Genomic DNA, 13,245 nt, shown 5'->3' on the forward strand with positions numbered 1-13,245 from the left:
ACCACGAAACGCCCTCCAGACCTTTTCACTTTTTTCTTCAAATAAAAAAAATCCTCTTTTTGAGTAGCTAATATGTCTGCAATCTGTCTATATTATGTATGAAGCACATGATTTTCTGTACAGGATTCTGAAAAGGCCTTATCATCGCCCTAGCCAACCACTCTCTACCTTTCCTCCCTACATTCCTGATTTATGCCAGAACTGCAACACAGTACCTATGACTAACTTCTTCACTAATTTAGAGCGTTCTACTTTTACTCTTTTAGAAAGTCATCATAGCAATTTCGAGGCTAAAGACCTTTCTGAAAAAATGATATTCAAGCGTTTGCCACATAATGTTTAAGCCAGACACAGTTAATGTCCCTTAGGACACAGTGATTTCAGTCACTTACCCTAAAAGACTTGAATACACGTTCTGGTGAATTTTATATCTGGTTTATACACGTCCTGATGCATTTTTTATCTGGTTTATGAAAAGCTTAGAGTTGACCTAGCTGAACCAAAAAGGCAAACCGTTGATCGCTATCAACTAGCCGATCACTTCAGAATTTTCATGCACGTCTGCACAGGCTCCACCTGTCTACCTCCCTCAACCCCCAGCATCACAACCTCCATAGAAATCACAGTTGGAGGCAAAGAGGGAAACTGATTTTATGAAACACTATGGTTCACCTCAGTTTCTGAGAGTGATGGACTTTAAAAAGTCTATTTTGGTCTCCTCAGCAGTTTCACCCACCATGACATGCATGCTTTGGAATTTGCCAATAAAGGACTAAAAAGGCCTGTCGTTTTCAGATCCCTTGACAAGCTGCATTTAAGAGAGCCATTTTATTCTGGCCTCGGCAACCCATTGACATAGGTTTCAATGTTGGTGATGCACAACACACAAAAAAAGGCTCCAAAATGGCGGCAGTTGTCAGCAAGATTTGATATACAGTTGGATGCCAGAGTGAGAGCTGATGGCAACGGAAGTGAGGTTGGTCCCCAACCTCTTTTCCTACTTCTCACAAGTATCTTCTTCCAGGACCTCAAAAAGCTGTACATCTTCCCAGGAAGGGTGTGGGATTTTGGGACTGACTTTACTTTTACGCCCTCTAATACAGTACTTAATTTTAATACAAATTATGTGAAATCGCCCAAAGTTATTTTTAGGAGTCCAAAGCTGATACTGCTGAATGACAGAGCTGCAGGATACCAAGGCTACTTAGATTACATTCCTACTCCTGCCTCTTGTGGCCCAACCAACTCTTCTGATCTGTTTTACCTTCACTGTTTTTTAGGTCTCGTGACCTACAATGCGCGCAAGCGCATTGAGGGATCGAGAATTCAAGTGCTCAAAATCCTCATGAAACCACCAGCTTTTTGCTGGCGTTTTCATGAAGTTCACGTGGCCACAGGCACGCGCTTTTGGGCCATAAACTTGCATAGCCAGCTTCCCCCAGGCCGTAGCAGCACTCCTCCCACACCAGCACCTCCCCTCGCAAACCCAGCCTTTACTTCTCCTCCCCTAACTTTGCCGTCAGAACTCTGCTCTCCCCTCAGGTGCCGTGATATACTTCAAAGGCTTATCACTTCACACGGCCGCAGGCCGTGCAACCAGAGCACTTCAGTTGGTGCGCAGCCCCCCTCCCAGCACTGCCTTGTTTTCCCTTTCTTTTATTTTTCTTTACATTTCCTTTTAACCGTTTTACTTGGTCGTTAGTCGTTTATTAGAAGATTCTTAAACTATCAACAACAATTACAATACAGCAGCTGAAACAACAGCACTCTGAAATCGAGCGTTTTGTGTTTTTTTACAATATATTTAGTATTGTTAAGTTGTACTGTTTTCTTCTCCTTCCTGCTACCCAGGCTCCGCATTTCACCCATTGAAATAACTTTAGAGCAGCATAAAAGGGTATACAAACAAAGTAATGTAACTAAACAGAACATATATTCTTAACTAAATGTGGCATATACATGGATAATATATGGAACGTATGTAAGCATAACATACCATATGTAGAGTGCAGATTGTGGGTGCAGATTGTGGGTGCAGATTGTGGGTGCAGATTGTGGGTGCAGATTGTGGGTGCAGATTGTGGGTGCAGATTCAGAGTGCAGATTCAGAGAAAACTCAGCAGCACCACCACCACAACATCAATCTGTGCAACCATTCAACAACAACTGGTTCAATTATGTTCTCTCAATGTTTCAAGCTTTATTACAAATGTCACAAAAAGATGTTATTTCATATTTTCATCACAATAAAATACACTGAACATAATCTTCACAAACGTTATTTACAAAAGTTTAAGCTATTGCCAATATAAATTACAATCACTTTTATTTAAGTATTAATTATTTAAAAAAATTAAAAGCCGTTGCTATTTGTAATATCAATACATCTAAGTCACGTAAATACAAAACATGTTGCATTACAAATGCTATAGTCGTCACATGTGCGAAAGTTATAACTATTGGCATTGAAAATGACAAAGCTATTAATTTAGCTATTTTCAAAATCAACACATAAATAAAAAAATTGTCATTTACAAGACCAATAGCTCAAACTTTCATAATGTGAGACCTATTGCATTGCAAATGCTTGTTTTCTTTATCTCGGTTTTCTTTTTTGTGTGTCTGTTTCCCCATCTTGACCTTTCTCCTTTTTAGGGCTCGGCCTACGTCCCACGAAGTGGGCGTGGCTTAAGAGTCCCTTTCTGAGCAGTTCGAAAATATAACCTACAAATTCCAGAAAAGCTCGTGATTTTTGCTACTTATTTATGGCAGCTGCATGGCAATTGGGCCTCGCATGCCTGTGTTTTTAAAAGCCAGCACGCAATAGGCCATAGGCGTTAGAGTTGCTCCGCCTAGTGCATATTCCGTTCGGACACGCGCAGCAGAAGGGCATATTTCTTCAATTACCAGCTGTCAGGGGGGTAATTGAAGACAGATGCCGGGCGCGCGTGCACCATTCTTTGCAGTGTGCTCAGGCGCGTGGAAGAGGCTCGTTTTTGTAGTTCGCGATCGCTCACTTTCATTTCTCGTTGTGTTTGCAATGTGAGCCTAGCGATCAATGGGGTGAAAGATGTCGCAGCCAGATCGCTGTCACATCCGAACATAGAGGAGTCCAATTCTGTATATATGATTCATGTTTAGAGAACTAGTAATATTAGGATGAGTAAAGAACTGAAAAAATGTATGATTACTGTGCAGTTGAAATTATGGACACAGACACTCTTCTATAAAAAGTATATACACACAATAAGTATTAAAATGTCGCCTTTTAAGCGAATTCCTACATTTCCAAAATGCTCCTTGGCTATATGCAAATAACGTGCGCACACTCATAGGAGCGTTCGTCTACGCCCTTTCGCACACCCCTTTCGTTTGTGTTCCTTCCGATTGGCTTACATCGGAACTGAAAGGACGCTACAGAAGCCACCATCTTGGAAGACAGAGATACCAAGCCCAGTCTATACAGATCTACAAGAAAGCAAGCAAAAGTTGCAACGTATATCAGGTGAATGCAAATAATGTTAATTTGTGAGCAAAAAAAGGGAAATATGTTGCTTTTGTTACATTGTGTAAGCTTGCTTGAAATATACATTGAACAACAGAATTAATAATTACAAAATATACACTAATATATTTTATAATACCTGGGTGTATATAAGTGCTTCATTTCAGTTTTCACGCAGAACTAAACCGCTGAGCACAAGACAAGATGCTCCTCTTTCAAAACTTTCGGTAGACATAAGGACTGCTTTCACTCTCATGTGTGTCTCGGAGTTGGCTGTCGGTCCCTTTTCTATGTTGCTGACAGCGAGACCTTGTCAGCTTCGACTCAGACACGCCTCCACTAGTTTGCACAACTCACTTACAGCAGATCTTTGGCTCTCCTCCTTTGCGGCGAGTGCCGTTACCGATTGATGCTTGGGCACTGTTCACCACTATTTAGGGAAAACAAAATAAACTGTTTAATAATTGACGTGCTTTTACAACTAGGAGTCACAGTGTTTTGGAACACTTGCGAACTTATCTTTTCTGACTTTTTGCCCAATGTTCCTTTAAGTCCCACCGAGTTCTCCCCTTTGTTGTACATATTTCACTGTTATTTTTGTTTAGTTTGTTGTAATTTCACGCGTTAAAAAAAAATGCTAAATTTGTCTCTTTCAGTGTGTAATTGAACAAAATAGTTTTACTTGGCCAACCCCTTACTCCTATGATTTGTCTCCGTTACTTTCGTTCTGATGTTAAATGTTGGAGTGATGGTTTACCCGCGGCTGTTCCTTCTTAACTTTTGTTTTTATTTGACTTACAAGTACAACACGACATTAATATCAGCTAAGTGGCCAAGGACGGCTGTCAATGTAACACACATGGCTAATTTTCTGTGATTTGTTAGCTTTTTTTAGTGTGGTGTAAATACGTTATTTAAACACACCTGCCTATCTTTGTTATTTGTTTTTCAAACCGAGATCACGATGTTATGCTCTAATGCAGTTGGCGTTGGATTGGAGTTCAGTTAAGGCTTTATCTCGCATCATGATTTCTCAGTTCGTTCATCTTCAGTCTTCTGGATATTGCACATTGACCGGGAGGCGACAGACTGATAGTTTCATTTCATATTGCCTTTTAATATCGCATTTAACACCCACATTCTCTTTGATTAAGAACCTAGCTTTATTTTCAGGCTCATTTGAAAGTTTCGATTTGCATCTATTTTTCTTAAATTTATTGGCGCACCTTAAGCATTGGCAAAATGGGTCAGCAGAGCAAATGAAAAAATAATATAAACCGAAGTATATTGTGACCAGTAGGTCATTATCATCATTGGCACTCACTTTGTTTCAAGAATTGCCGCATTTCTCATCGAGACTGCTGTGAGTTTCCTCTTCTTTAGTGCACATTATCTTGGTTTAATTAAGAACCGCCCGGGTGTCCAAATAGCTCCAGGAGAGCAGGAACTATGTCCAGACAATTACTACTTCGACTCTGTGAAAGACTCCGATTTAGATTATTTGTATATAATAATAGTATGTGGCTGTCCTGGAAAACCGCAACAGATCTGTCTGTTCTCAACTTAAGGAGGTAGCCATTTAGCAAAGCCATATGTAGAATGTCAGCAATCGTTTCAACTTAGTGTAGGGTGAACATTGTGTGAGTGTGCAGGGTGAAGTGTGTAGGGTGAGCAGTGTGTGAGTGTGCAGGGAGAGCAGTGTGTGAGTGTGCAGGGCGAACACTGTGATTGTGTAGGGTGAGCAGTGTGTGAGTGTGTAGGGGCAGTGTGTGAGTGTAGGGTACGAAAACTCGAACTAAGTCCACCACACACAACACCACACAAACACCACACAAACACCACACACACACAACACACAACACACACACACACACCACCACACACACACACCACCACACACACACACCACCACACACACACACCACACACACACACCACCACACACACACACCACCACACACACACCACCACACACTCACCACCACACCCGCAACCACACACACACTCACCACCACACCCGCAACCACACACACACACACACACACTGTCGGTGCACGCTTTCACCGGGCACAAACACCACCAGCCGTCAGTGCACGCTTTCACCGGGCACATACACCACCAGCCGTCAGTGCAGGCTTCCCCCAGGCACACACCACCTGCCGGCAGTGCACGCTTCCACCAGGCACACACACCACTGGCCGCCAGTGCACACTTCCACCAGGCACACACACCACCAGCCATCAGTGCACACATCAATTGTTAACACATCCAGAATTAACTATTGTAGCAATCGCAGTATGTCGCACTTTACTTTCAAACATATTCATCTAAAGCGCAGCATGCCACCATTGCTACAATTCCAATCCAACTCACATAATTCCACTACACACCACATGCATACACTCCATAACACATGGCTAAAAGACATTGCCATTTACAATGCCATTAGCTCTAACTCCAATAAATCCGAGACCTATTGCATTTCCAATGCTTGTCCTCTCTTGTTGGTCTGTCAGTGGGTCAAAGACTGATGGTAACTATTGACTGCCTGCAACCACTGTTACAAATTGAGCATTACTCTATTTTGAATTTGAACTCTGTCTGCAGTGCACGTCATCCATACTTCATAGCACTGACTGAGCAGATCACGAAACCTAATTGGCATTATTTTTGTGAACCTGAAGTGACAAATTCTGTTTTACTGTTTTATTAAAATGTTGACCCTCAGCACCTGGAAATTTAGAGGATATACCTACCCTTGTAGTAAATACATTTATTCTCTTATTCATTGTTTTGCATTTCATTTTTTGTTGTCCGAGTTTCTTACAAGATAAGTATTTGACCTCCTCTGATCATGAACAGAAAAAACAGTGCTTACTTCTCAATGTTTTTATCGTAGGATGATTCTGTCAATAATGCTCCTGCCTTCCCTGCCTTCCCTGACTGCCCTGCTGCTGCTGGCTGTGCCTTGCTTTACATTGGATAATGGACTGGTTCAAACTCCACCAATGGGCTGGATGTCGTGGGAGCGTTACAGGTGTAACACCGATTGTAAGAGGGACCCTGAAAACTGCATCAGGTATAGTCTTTTTAGAAACACAAAATAATAATTCAAAATGTAATTATCAGAAAACTAGGTTTGTACTGAGTGGCACTGGAAATTCTGCATTTTCTCAGTTGAGCAGCACACCCCTCGAACAAGAATGTCATATTTAACTACATGGAATTATCTTCTCTCCTATTTTTCGGTTCAGAAACTGGTGGTTTTGTGGTTGATGCATGTGATGGTGAGTCACTCAACGTTTCAGACACTGGGCTTGCAAATTACCTCTTTGTTCACTCAAAGAACTCTGTGGATTTTATTTTGTGATTGTGTTTGCTTGCAGCATCACAATATAATATATGAATCCTATGGTTATTTTTTACGTTTTTAATGACATATAGAAATTTCGTTCCTGCTTGTGTGTAATGCCTGTTTGTTTGGAATGATAACAGGTATGTTGCCATCCCACATTGTGCTTTTTGGCACAGGTATGTTGTATGTGTGCGCTCAGTTGATTATCTGATGGTGTGTTTTTTCGAGCAGAAATGGTGGTTATAAAATCGTACTGGGGCGTTTCATCAAATAGTCTGTCTTGTAATTATGCTTTGGTCAGTTCGAAGGCTGCGTGGGAATGTCATTTGAATACATGCCCTGCTTTTTGTGACTGGATGAGGTTTCATGACCGCTTTCTAAAGAATCCCTCTCCAATTTTTCCAGTGCACCTATCGAATGTGACACACCCAACTCCCTATAATTGAACAACTAAAATAAAAATTGACCTCCTGAGACAATAAGAGACCAACCAGTTATTCCACTGGTTTCTTCTTCTATGGCAGTTACACAGTAGTCCGAGTAGACCGCAGTCTTGACTATTTTCTCGTATAAAGAGAAAAAAATTCTTGTCCAAATATTGGAACTGCAACCCAAAGCAAATCCGAGAAGTTGAATTAGGAATGACATATGGCCTGGGTGTAATGGTGTAAGAAAATGCCCCTTTTGGCGTGGCCACCCCCTTTGTTTGGGCTCTTTTGCGGGTTGTTGGACTCTTCACACTGGGGCGCTTCAGTCAATGTATTGGCTGACCCCTAAAACATGTCGTATTGGTATATATCTAATTGGCTAATTTAACTTCACTCTAAGTCCCTAGTATATGGTACAAAGTGTACCCAGGGTGTGTATGTTAAATGTCACTAGTGGACTGCTACGCTTGTTGTGCCACCACTGAAGTGAGAAGGTAAAACAAGCCTCTAAGCATCCCACTGCAGCCTGGTGGTGCAGTTTAAAAAAACAATTTTGACCTGTCAAAATTAACCTTTTGACATGCCTAAGCTTTCATTTAAATACTTAAAAATTACCCCTAAAGTAGGCCTTAAAAACCCATGGGGGAGGGTGCATGGTTTGTTTGGAGGTCTTTCACTGCCAGGGCATGTAAAACATTAAAGTTGGTTTTCACTGTGGCAGGGCTGACTCTACCATAGGTGCACACTAGTGTACAATATTCCATGTAATATGTGCTAAATTCTGCACGGGAATAGCTAGAAAAACAGTTCAAGGACTCATTTTTATAGTAATTTAAAATCCTATGTAATGTTAAAGTCAGGTTTTATACGGTTATTAAGGTACAGACAATTTCCAAAAGTATCTGTTTCTGCCCAGACAAAAGGCTTTCTTACCAGTGTTCAGCTGTCAACTGACCCCTGATGGCTCCACTGAAGTGAGACATGGATTGCTCCCAAACAATGGACAATGGACAAAGGGCTTTGGGTGTGGGGAGGTGTCTTTCTCCCTTGAGCAGCATGTGCTGGTGGCTGTGCCCAGGTCTTTCCTGAGCGTCAATGTCTGCCTACACTGTCACTGACAGATGTAGCTCACAACGGGGCCTTCCTTAGTTTTGTCTTCTTAGGCTGGCTCTAAACCCAGTTGGAGGAGGAACTGCCCCAGAACTGATTTAGAGTAACCTGAGGTGAGGTTTGCCCATTTCGATTGCTACACCTCTGTATGGGCACAAGGCGCTCTGCGCCATGTTGGTTTTGGGTAGAGAAGTGCAGTGTGGAATTGTTTGCTGCCAGGCAAACAGGAACTACTGCAAAAGTAAGTTGGGTTGTCCTTTGGAACCTTTTCATGATTGGTTAGGGAGGAGCCAGAAGTCAACCGCACCCACAGGCACCAGCCACACTTAAATGTGGCACCCCTGAACACCTTTTTTGCCAAACCAGTCCTGTGGAAGACAGAAGAAGGGCTGCACCTGCTGTTGAGACCTTTGGGGATGGATCTCTACCACTTGTACTGATGACAAAGAAGTGGATTGCAACATTCAGGTGCCTGATCTTCTGTTCAGCTACAGGGACACCAACGCTTCAAGAAGCCTACTTTCCTGAAGGGCCAAAGACCAAAGGAGATAAGTCTGCCCTATGTATGTTAATTAGAGGCTCATAAAGAGTCCAACAATTTTCATAAGCATGGAATTGAGCTCACTGATATTTATGGCCGCCACATTTAATTCTTCACACAAAATTTGAAAAAATATATCATTTTATTTGCATTTGGCGTGGTGGTCTTTTGTTCTGCTAGTACCATCTTGATTCCCCAGCCATTTGCTGAGAGGATTCCGCAGGACTACCTCAGTATATTATTACACGATCTTCACTGAGGCCCCTATATTTTGTTAACTCGTGCGATTGATGGAATGTGTGGTAAGCCTAGAGGAATGATTTTGTGAGGATGAATGAAAGATGAGTGGGTTTTGTGGGGCGTTGTAATCGTAATTCTCCCATTATGATGACATGTTTGTGATTTGTATATATTCGGACGATGTTCTTTCATATTTATTGAATAATTCTTATATCCTGACAAATGCAAATAAAATGATATCTTTTTTCAAATTTTGTGTGAAGAATTAAATGTGGCGGCCAAAAATATCAGTGAGCTCAATTCCATGCTTATGAAAATTGTTGGACTCTTTATGAGCCTCTAATTAAAATACATAGGGCAGACTTATCTCCTTTGGTCTTTGGTCCTCTATCCCCTGCTAGTCTGCCTTACATTTTTTTCAGGGGGCCCCTTCCTGTATTGGTTACTTTGCTGAAGGGGCCCAGCTGACCAGTTTCAACTGGACCTGCCAGAGACTTTTCTGGTGCCTTCAGTTCGATTGGATTCCGACCCCCAAGTGCTGTTCCTGAGGCCTTGGAGCCCTTGGAACAAGTCAGAATATACTTCTCCTGCCTAAATGTAGAAATGTGGCACTTTGCCAAAGCTCCGGCTACATTCTTCTCAGTAGCAGCAAATTAATTTTGGCGGGCCACAAGCCAACTGCCATTTGATGATGTTGAACCCTCTTCAGCTACAGCCGGCAGTCTTGGTCAGTTGACAAAATCCTACTGCCAGAAGAGAGTCTTAAGACAAAGAGCAGAAATATTCACTGGGCTTGACGACTAGCAACATCCGTTCAATTGTGATGACTTCCTGGGCTTGAATTCTGGCCTTCATCCCCCCCACTTCATCAACCGCTTCACTGAGACCTAGTCAACCCATCATCAGCAAACCAGTTTTCGCATCCAGCCTGCAATCTTACCCCGCTGAAGACTGTCCCTTCTCTGAAATTTTGTAAGTGTGAAAGTAACTTTCCAAACAGTACCAAGCCGACCTGCATATCTGGCACACGCTTCATTATGGTCATCCTTAACCCCTTCGCTGCGGGCCTTTTTCCTCATACTGTGCGGGAGGAGGGGGAGGAGGGAGGAGGGGTGGGCGCGTGGCGCCGCCGTGCTTGTTACGAGCTCGGCTCGTCACGCTGCACGGCGGCGCTGTGCTCATGACGAGCGGAGCTCGTCATGACCACACCCGTTTTCTAACGTTCAGCACAGCGGGGAAATTATCCCCGCGTGCGAACGTTCCAACGGTCATGACGAGCTCAGTTCAACCGTACCTCATGACGAGCTGAGCTCGTCATGAGCACGGAAAGTGTTAAACCATACCCATGTCGGTGTCACTTCAATACTGGGGAGCCAATTTTATCGATGAAGGAAGAGGACTGGTGTCTGTCCCACAAGATATGGTGTGTAAGTACAAATGGCTCATCCAGCAGAGTCACCACACTGCTGGCTTCAACCTGCAGCGTCTGTTTCTCGATGCAGCCCTCCTCTGGCCAGTGAGGGATAGGGAAGGCAATGAGTTTGTACCTTTGGACTTGTTGAGCTGCCTGGTGGTGTTCATGAAGACCGGGCAGCATGGTAGGCCAAGAGAGCTTCAGAAGGGTATTCAGCATAGGTTGCAGGCAAGAGCAAATGAGTGGCACTCATCGAGTTTCAAGTTTTCAAGTTTTATTTATTTATGTTTACGGAACTCACATTAGATCCACATAAAAAGACATAGTATTACAATCCATTAAAATCATGAAAAGATAATATTACAAAAACATAAAATTGGGAAATAAAAATACAGAGTGAACTGGACGCAGAAACTCCCAACTAATACAATGGCAAGAAACATTTGAAGAAGTTATATAATTTAAAACAGAACATTTCATTAGGGGGGTTGTTCATTGCCGCAATAAAATTTATAGCAGAGAGAATATTTAATATGAGGCAAATGGGTCTTAGCCACTTTCGCCTGTACGACATTAGAGCTGGACAAATGAAGATGACATGGAACAAATTCTGGTCATTCATATTACAAAGATCACATAAGGCTGATGAGCCATACCATTTAGATAGAAGAGAATTCAGGGGAAGTAAGTCCTGCCTTACTAGAAACAATAGACGCCTGACTCCATGGGGAATGTTCCAAGAAACATAGGGTTGCGCCTTCCCCACCAGACAGGAATCAGTAACTGGAGTAGTACCTTTTTTTAGAGTACAATTCTCTCTATCCAGTTTAAACCCTAATTCCCAAGATGCAGACTTCAGGAGGGATTTCAGCTGGTATGCAGATAACGAAAACAAAACAGCTTCGTCTAGATGTAATTGGCTCACGGCAAATCTAAAAAAAATTAGAATTAAAGAGTAATCATTAAAATTTCCCAGCAGCTCCGTTTTTATAAGATGTCTTAATGAGCCAGGCTCACCCTTTGCCAGGCTAAAAACCCAACGCACACTCCCCGCTAAACCTTGGACCCAGCTACTTCGTAATCCAAATTCCTGTCTAAGAGCAGCTGTAGAGCTAGCCGTGTTGACAGATAAGAGGTTACGAAGGATTTTACCTTCAGAGGAGTTAAAAAAACTCCAGCATTTCATATCGATTAACTCCATTCCATAGAGTAAGGAGGCAGGAATTTTTGCTCGATACACCTCCAGCAGTATCGAGAAATGCCTTCTGCCTGTAGCCTTATATAGTGAAATCAAACTCCTTCCCTGGACAATAGCTTTCCGGGTGTTATTAGCTATATGAGCTTTTTCACTTAAATTGCTCATAACAATTTTGCCAAGGAAAGTGTAAGATTGCACTACTTCCAACTTTTGGCCCCCCACAGTCCAAAAAATAAAGTTCACATATTTCGACTTCTTCCTACCCGAGAAGCACATCACTTTACTTTTTGCGATATTTATCAGCAAATGATGCTTTCCAGCATAATTGTACAATGCATGCAGGCGATTATTCAACCCATAAGGCGTTAAGTCAAGAATTAAAATATCATCAGCATACATAAGACATACGATTGGGTAGCCCCCCAGGCTCGGAGCAATACCTGTACTTACAGAAAGAACCTGTGGTAGATCGGCTATATATAGAGAAAACAGCAAAGGAGCCAGTAGGCAACCTTGCTTTAACCCATTAGCTGTGGGAATAGTTCCAGACAGTCCTCTTTCCCCTCCCAACAGCACTCTGCACCAGGTATCTGAGTGCAAGGCGCGGACTAATCTAAGAAGAGTGGATGGCATCCCTGAAGCGGATAACTTTCCCCACAGCGTTGTTCTATCTACTTTGTCAAAGGCTGTGGAGAAGTCGATAAAGGCCCCATAAACTCGCCCACCACGAACCTTGACATATTTCTCCGTTATAACCTGAAGTGCCGTCAGATTATCAAGGGTACCGTGCTTTTGTCTAAAGCCGGTTTGTTGATAGGGTAAAATTTTGGCCGTAGACACCCAATCGTTAATTAAATTAAGAAGACATTTAGCAAAGACCTTGCCGATAGCATCTAATAGGGCGATTTGGCGGTAGATTTGAGGGAGGTCTCTTGCCCCTTTTTTAAAAAGGGGGACTAGAATGCTCCCTTTCCAAGAAGGGGGAACGGTGCCACTAATAAAACAAAATTTAAACACAGGGTAAAGGATTTTGCTCCATAGTTCGCTCTGATCTTTTAGAACAGAAATAGGAACCTCATCGGGACCCATAGCGCCAGAGGAGCGCATGCCCATAATAGCTAATTCTATGTCCTTTTCGGACGGGGAATCATGGGGAAGAGTGTCCTCGTACAGGGAATCATGATCCCGTGACGTGCCATTACTGCTATATAAATGCTTAATGTATTGCTCCTCAATACATATTGGTGTGGGTCTGGATCTAGAACCACAACCCTCGCCAATTAATGACCAGAATGTCCTGGCTTGACCCTTATGAGAGGATTCCCGAAGTTTAATCCATAGAGAGTCATCTTTATCTCTTTTCAGTCTGGCCTTCAACCTTGTTCTCCTTCTTTTTAGCAGGACAATTTTATGGTACCTTTCCTGGTTAAATGATAAATATTGATCCCTTATTA

At 42.5% G+C, this 13,245-nt stretch overlaps 1 protein-coding gene across 4 annotated transcripts in view; it reads left to right on the forward strand.

Moving 5' to 3' along the window:
- LOC144784321 (alpha-N-acetylgalactosaminidase-like) overlaps window positions 1-13,245 on the forward strand; it is a 143,590-nt gene that overhangs the window by 28,685 nt on the left and 101,660 nt on the right. For all 4 annotated transcript variants that reach the window (XM_078663030.1, XM_078663028.1, XM_078663027.1 and 1 more), the window contains one exon: window positions 6,405-6,584. In XM_078663030.1, the coding sequence (XP_078519156.1) occupies window positions 6,406-6,584 (179 nt within the window). In that variant the 5' untranslated portion in view covers window position 6,405. The remainder of the gene's footprint in view (window positions 1-6,404; window positions 6,585-13,245) is intronic.

Source organism: Lissotriton helveticus, chromosome 10, assembly GCF_964261635.1.
Source record: "Lissotriton helveticus chromosome 10, aLisHel1.1, whole genome shotgun sequence".
NCBI classification, from domain to species: Eukaryota; Metazoa; Chordata; class Amphibia; order Caudata; family Salamandridae; genus Lissotriton; species Lissotriton helveticus.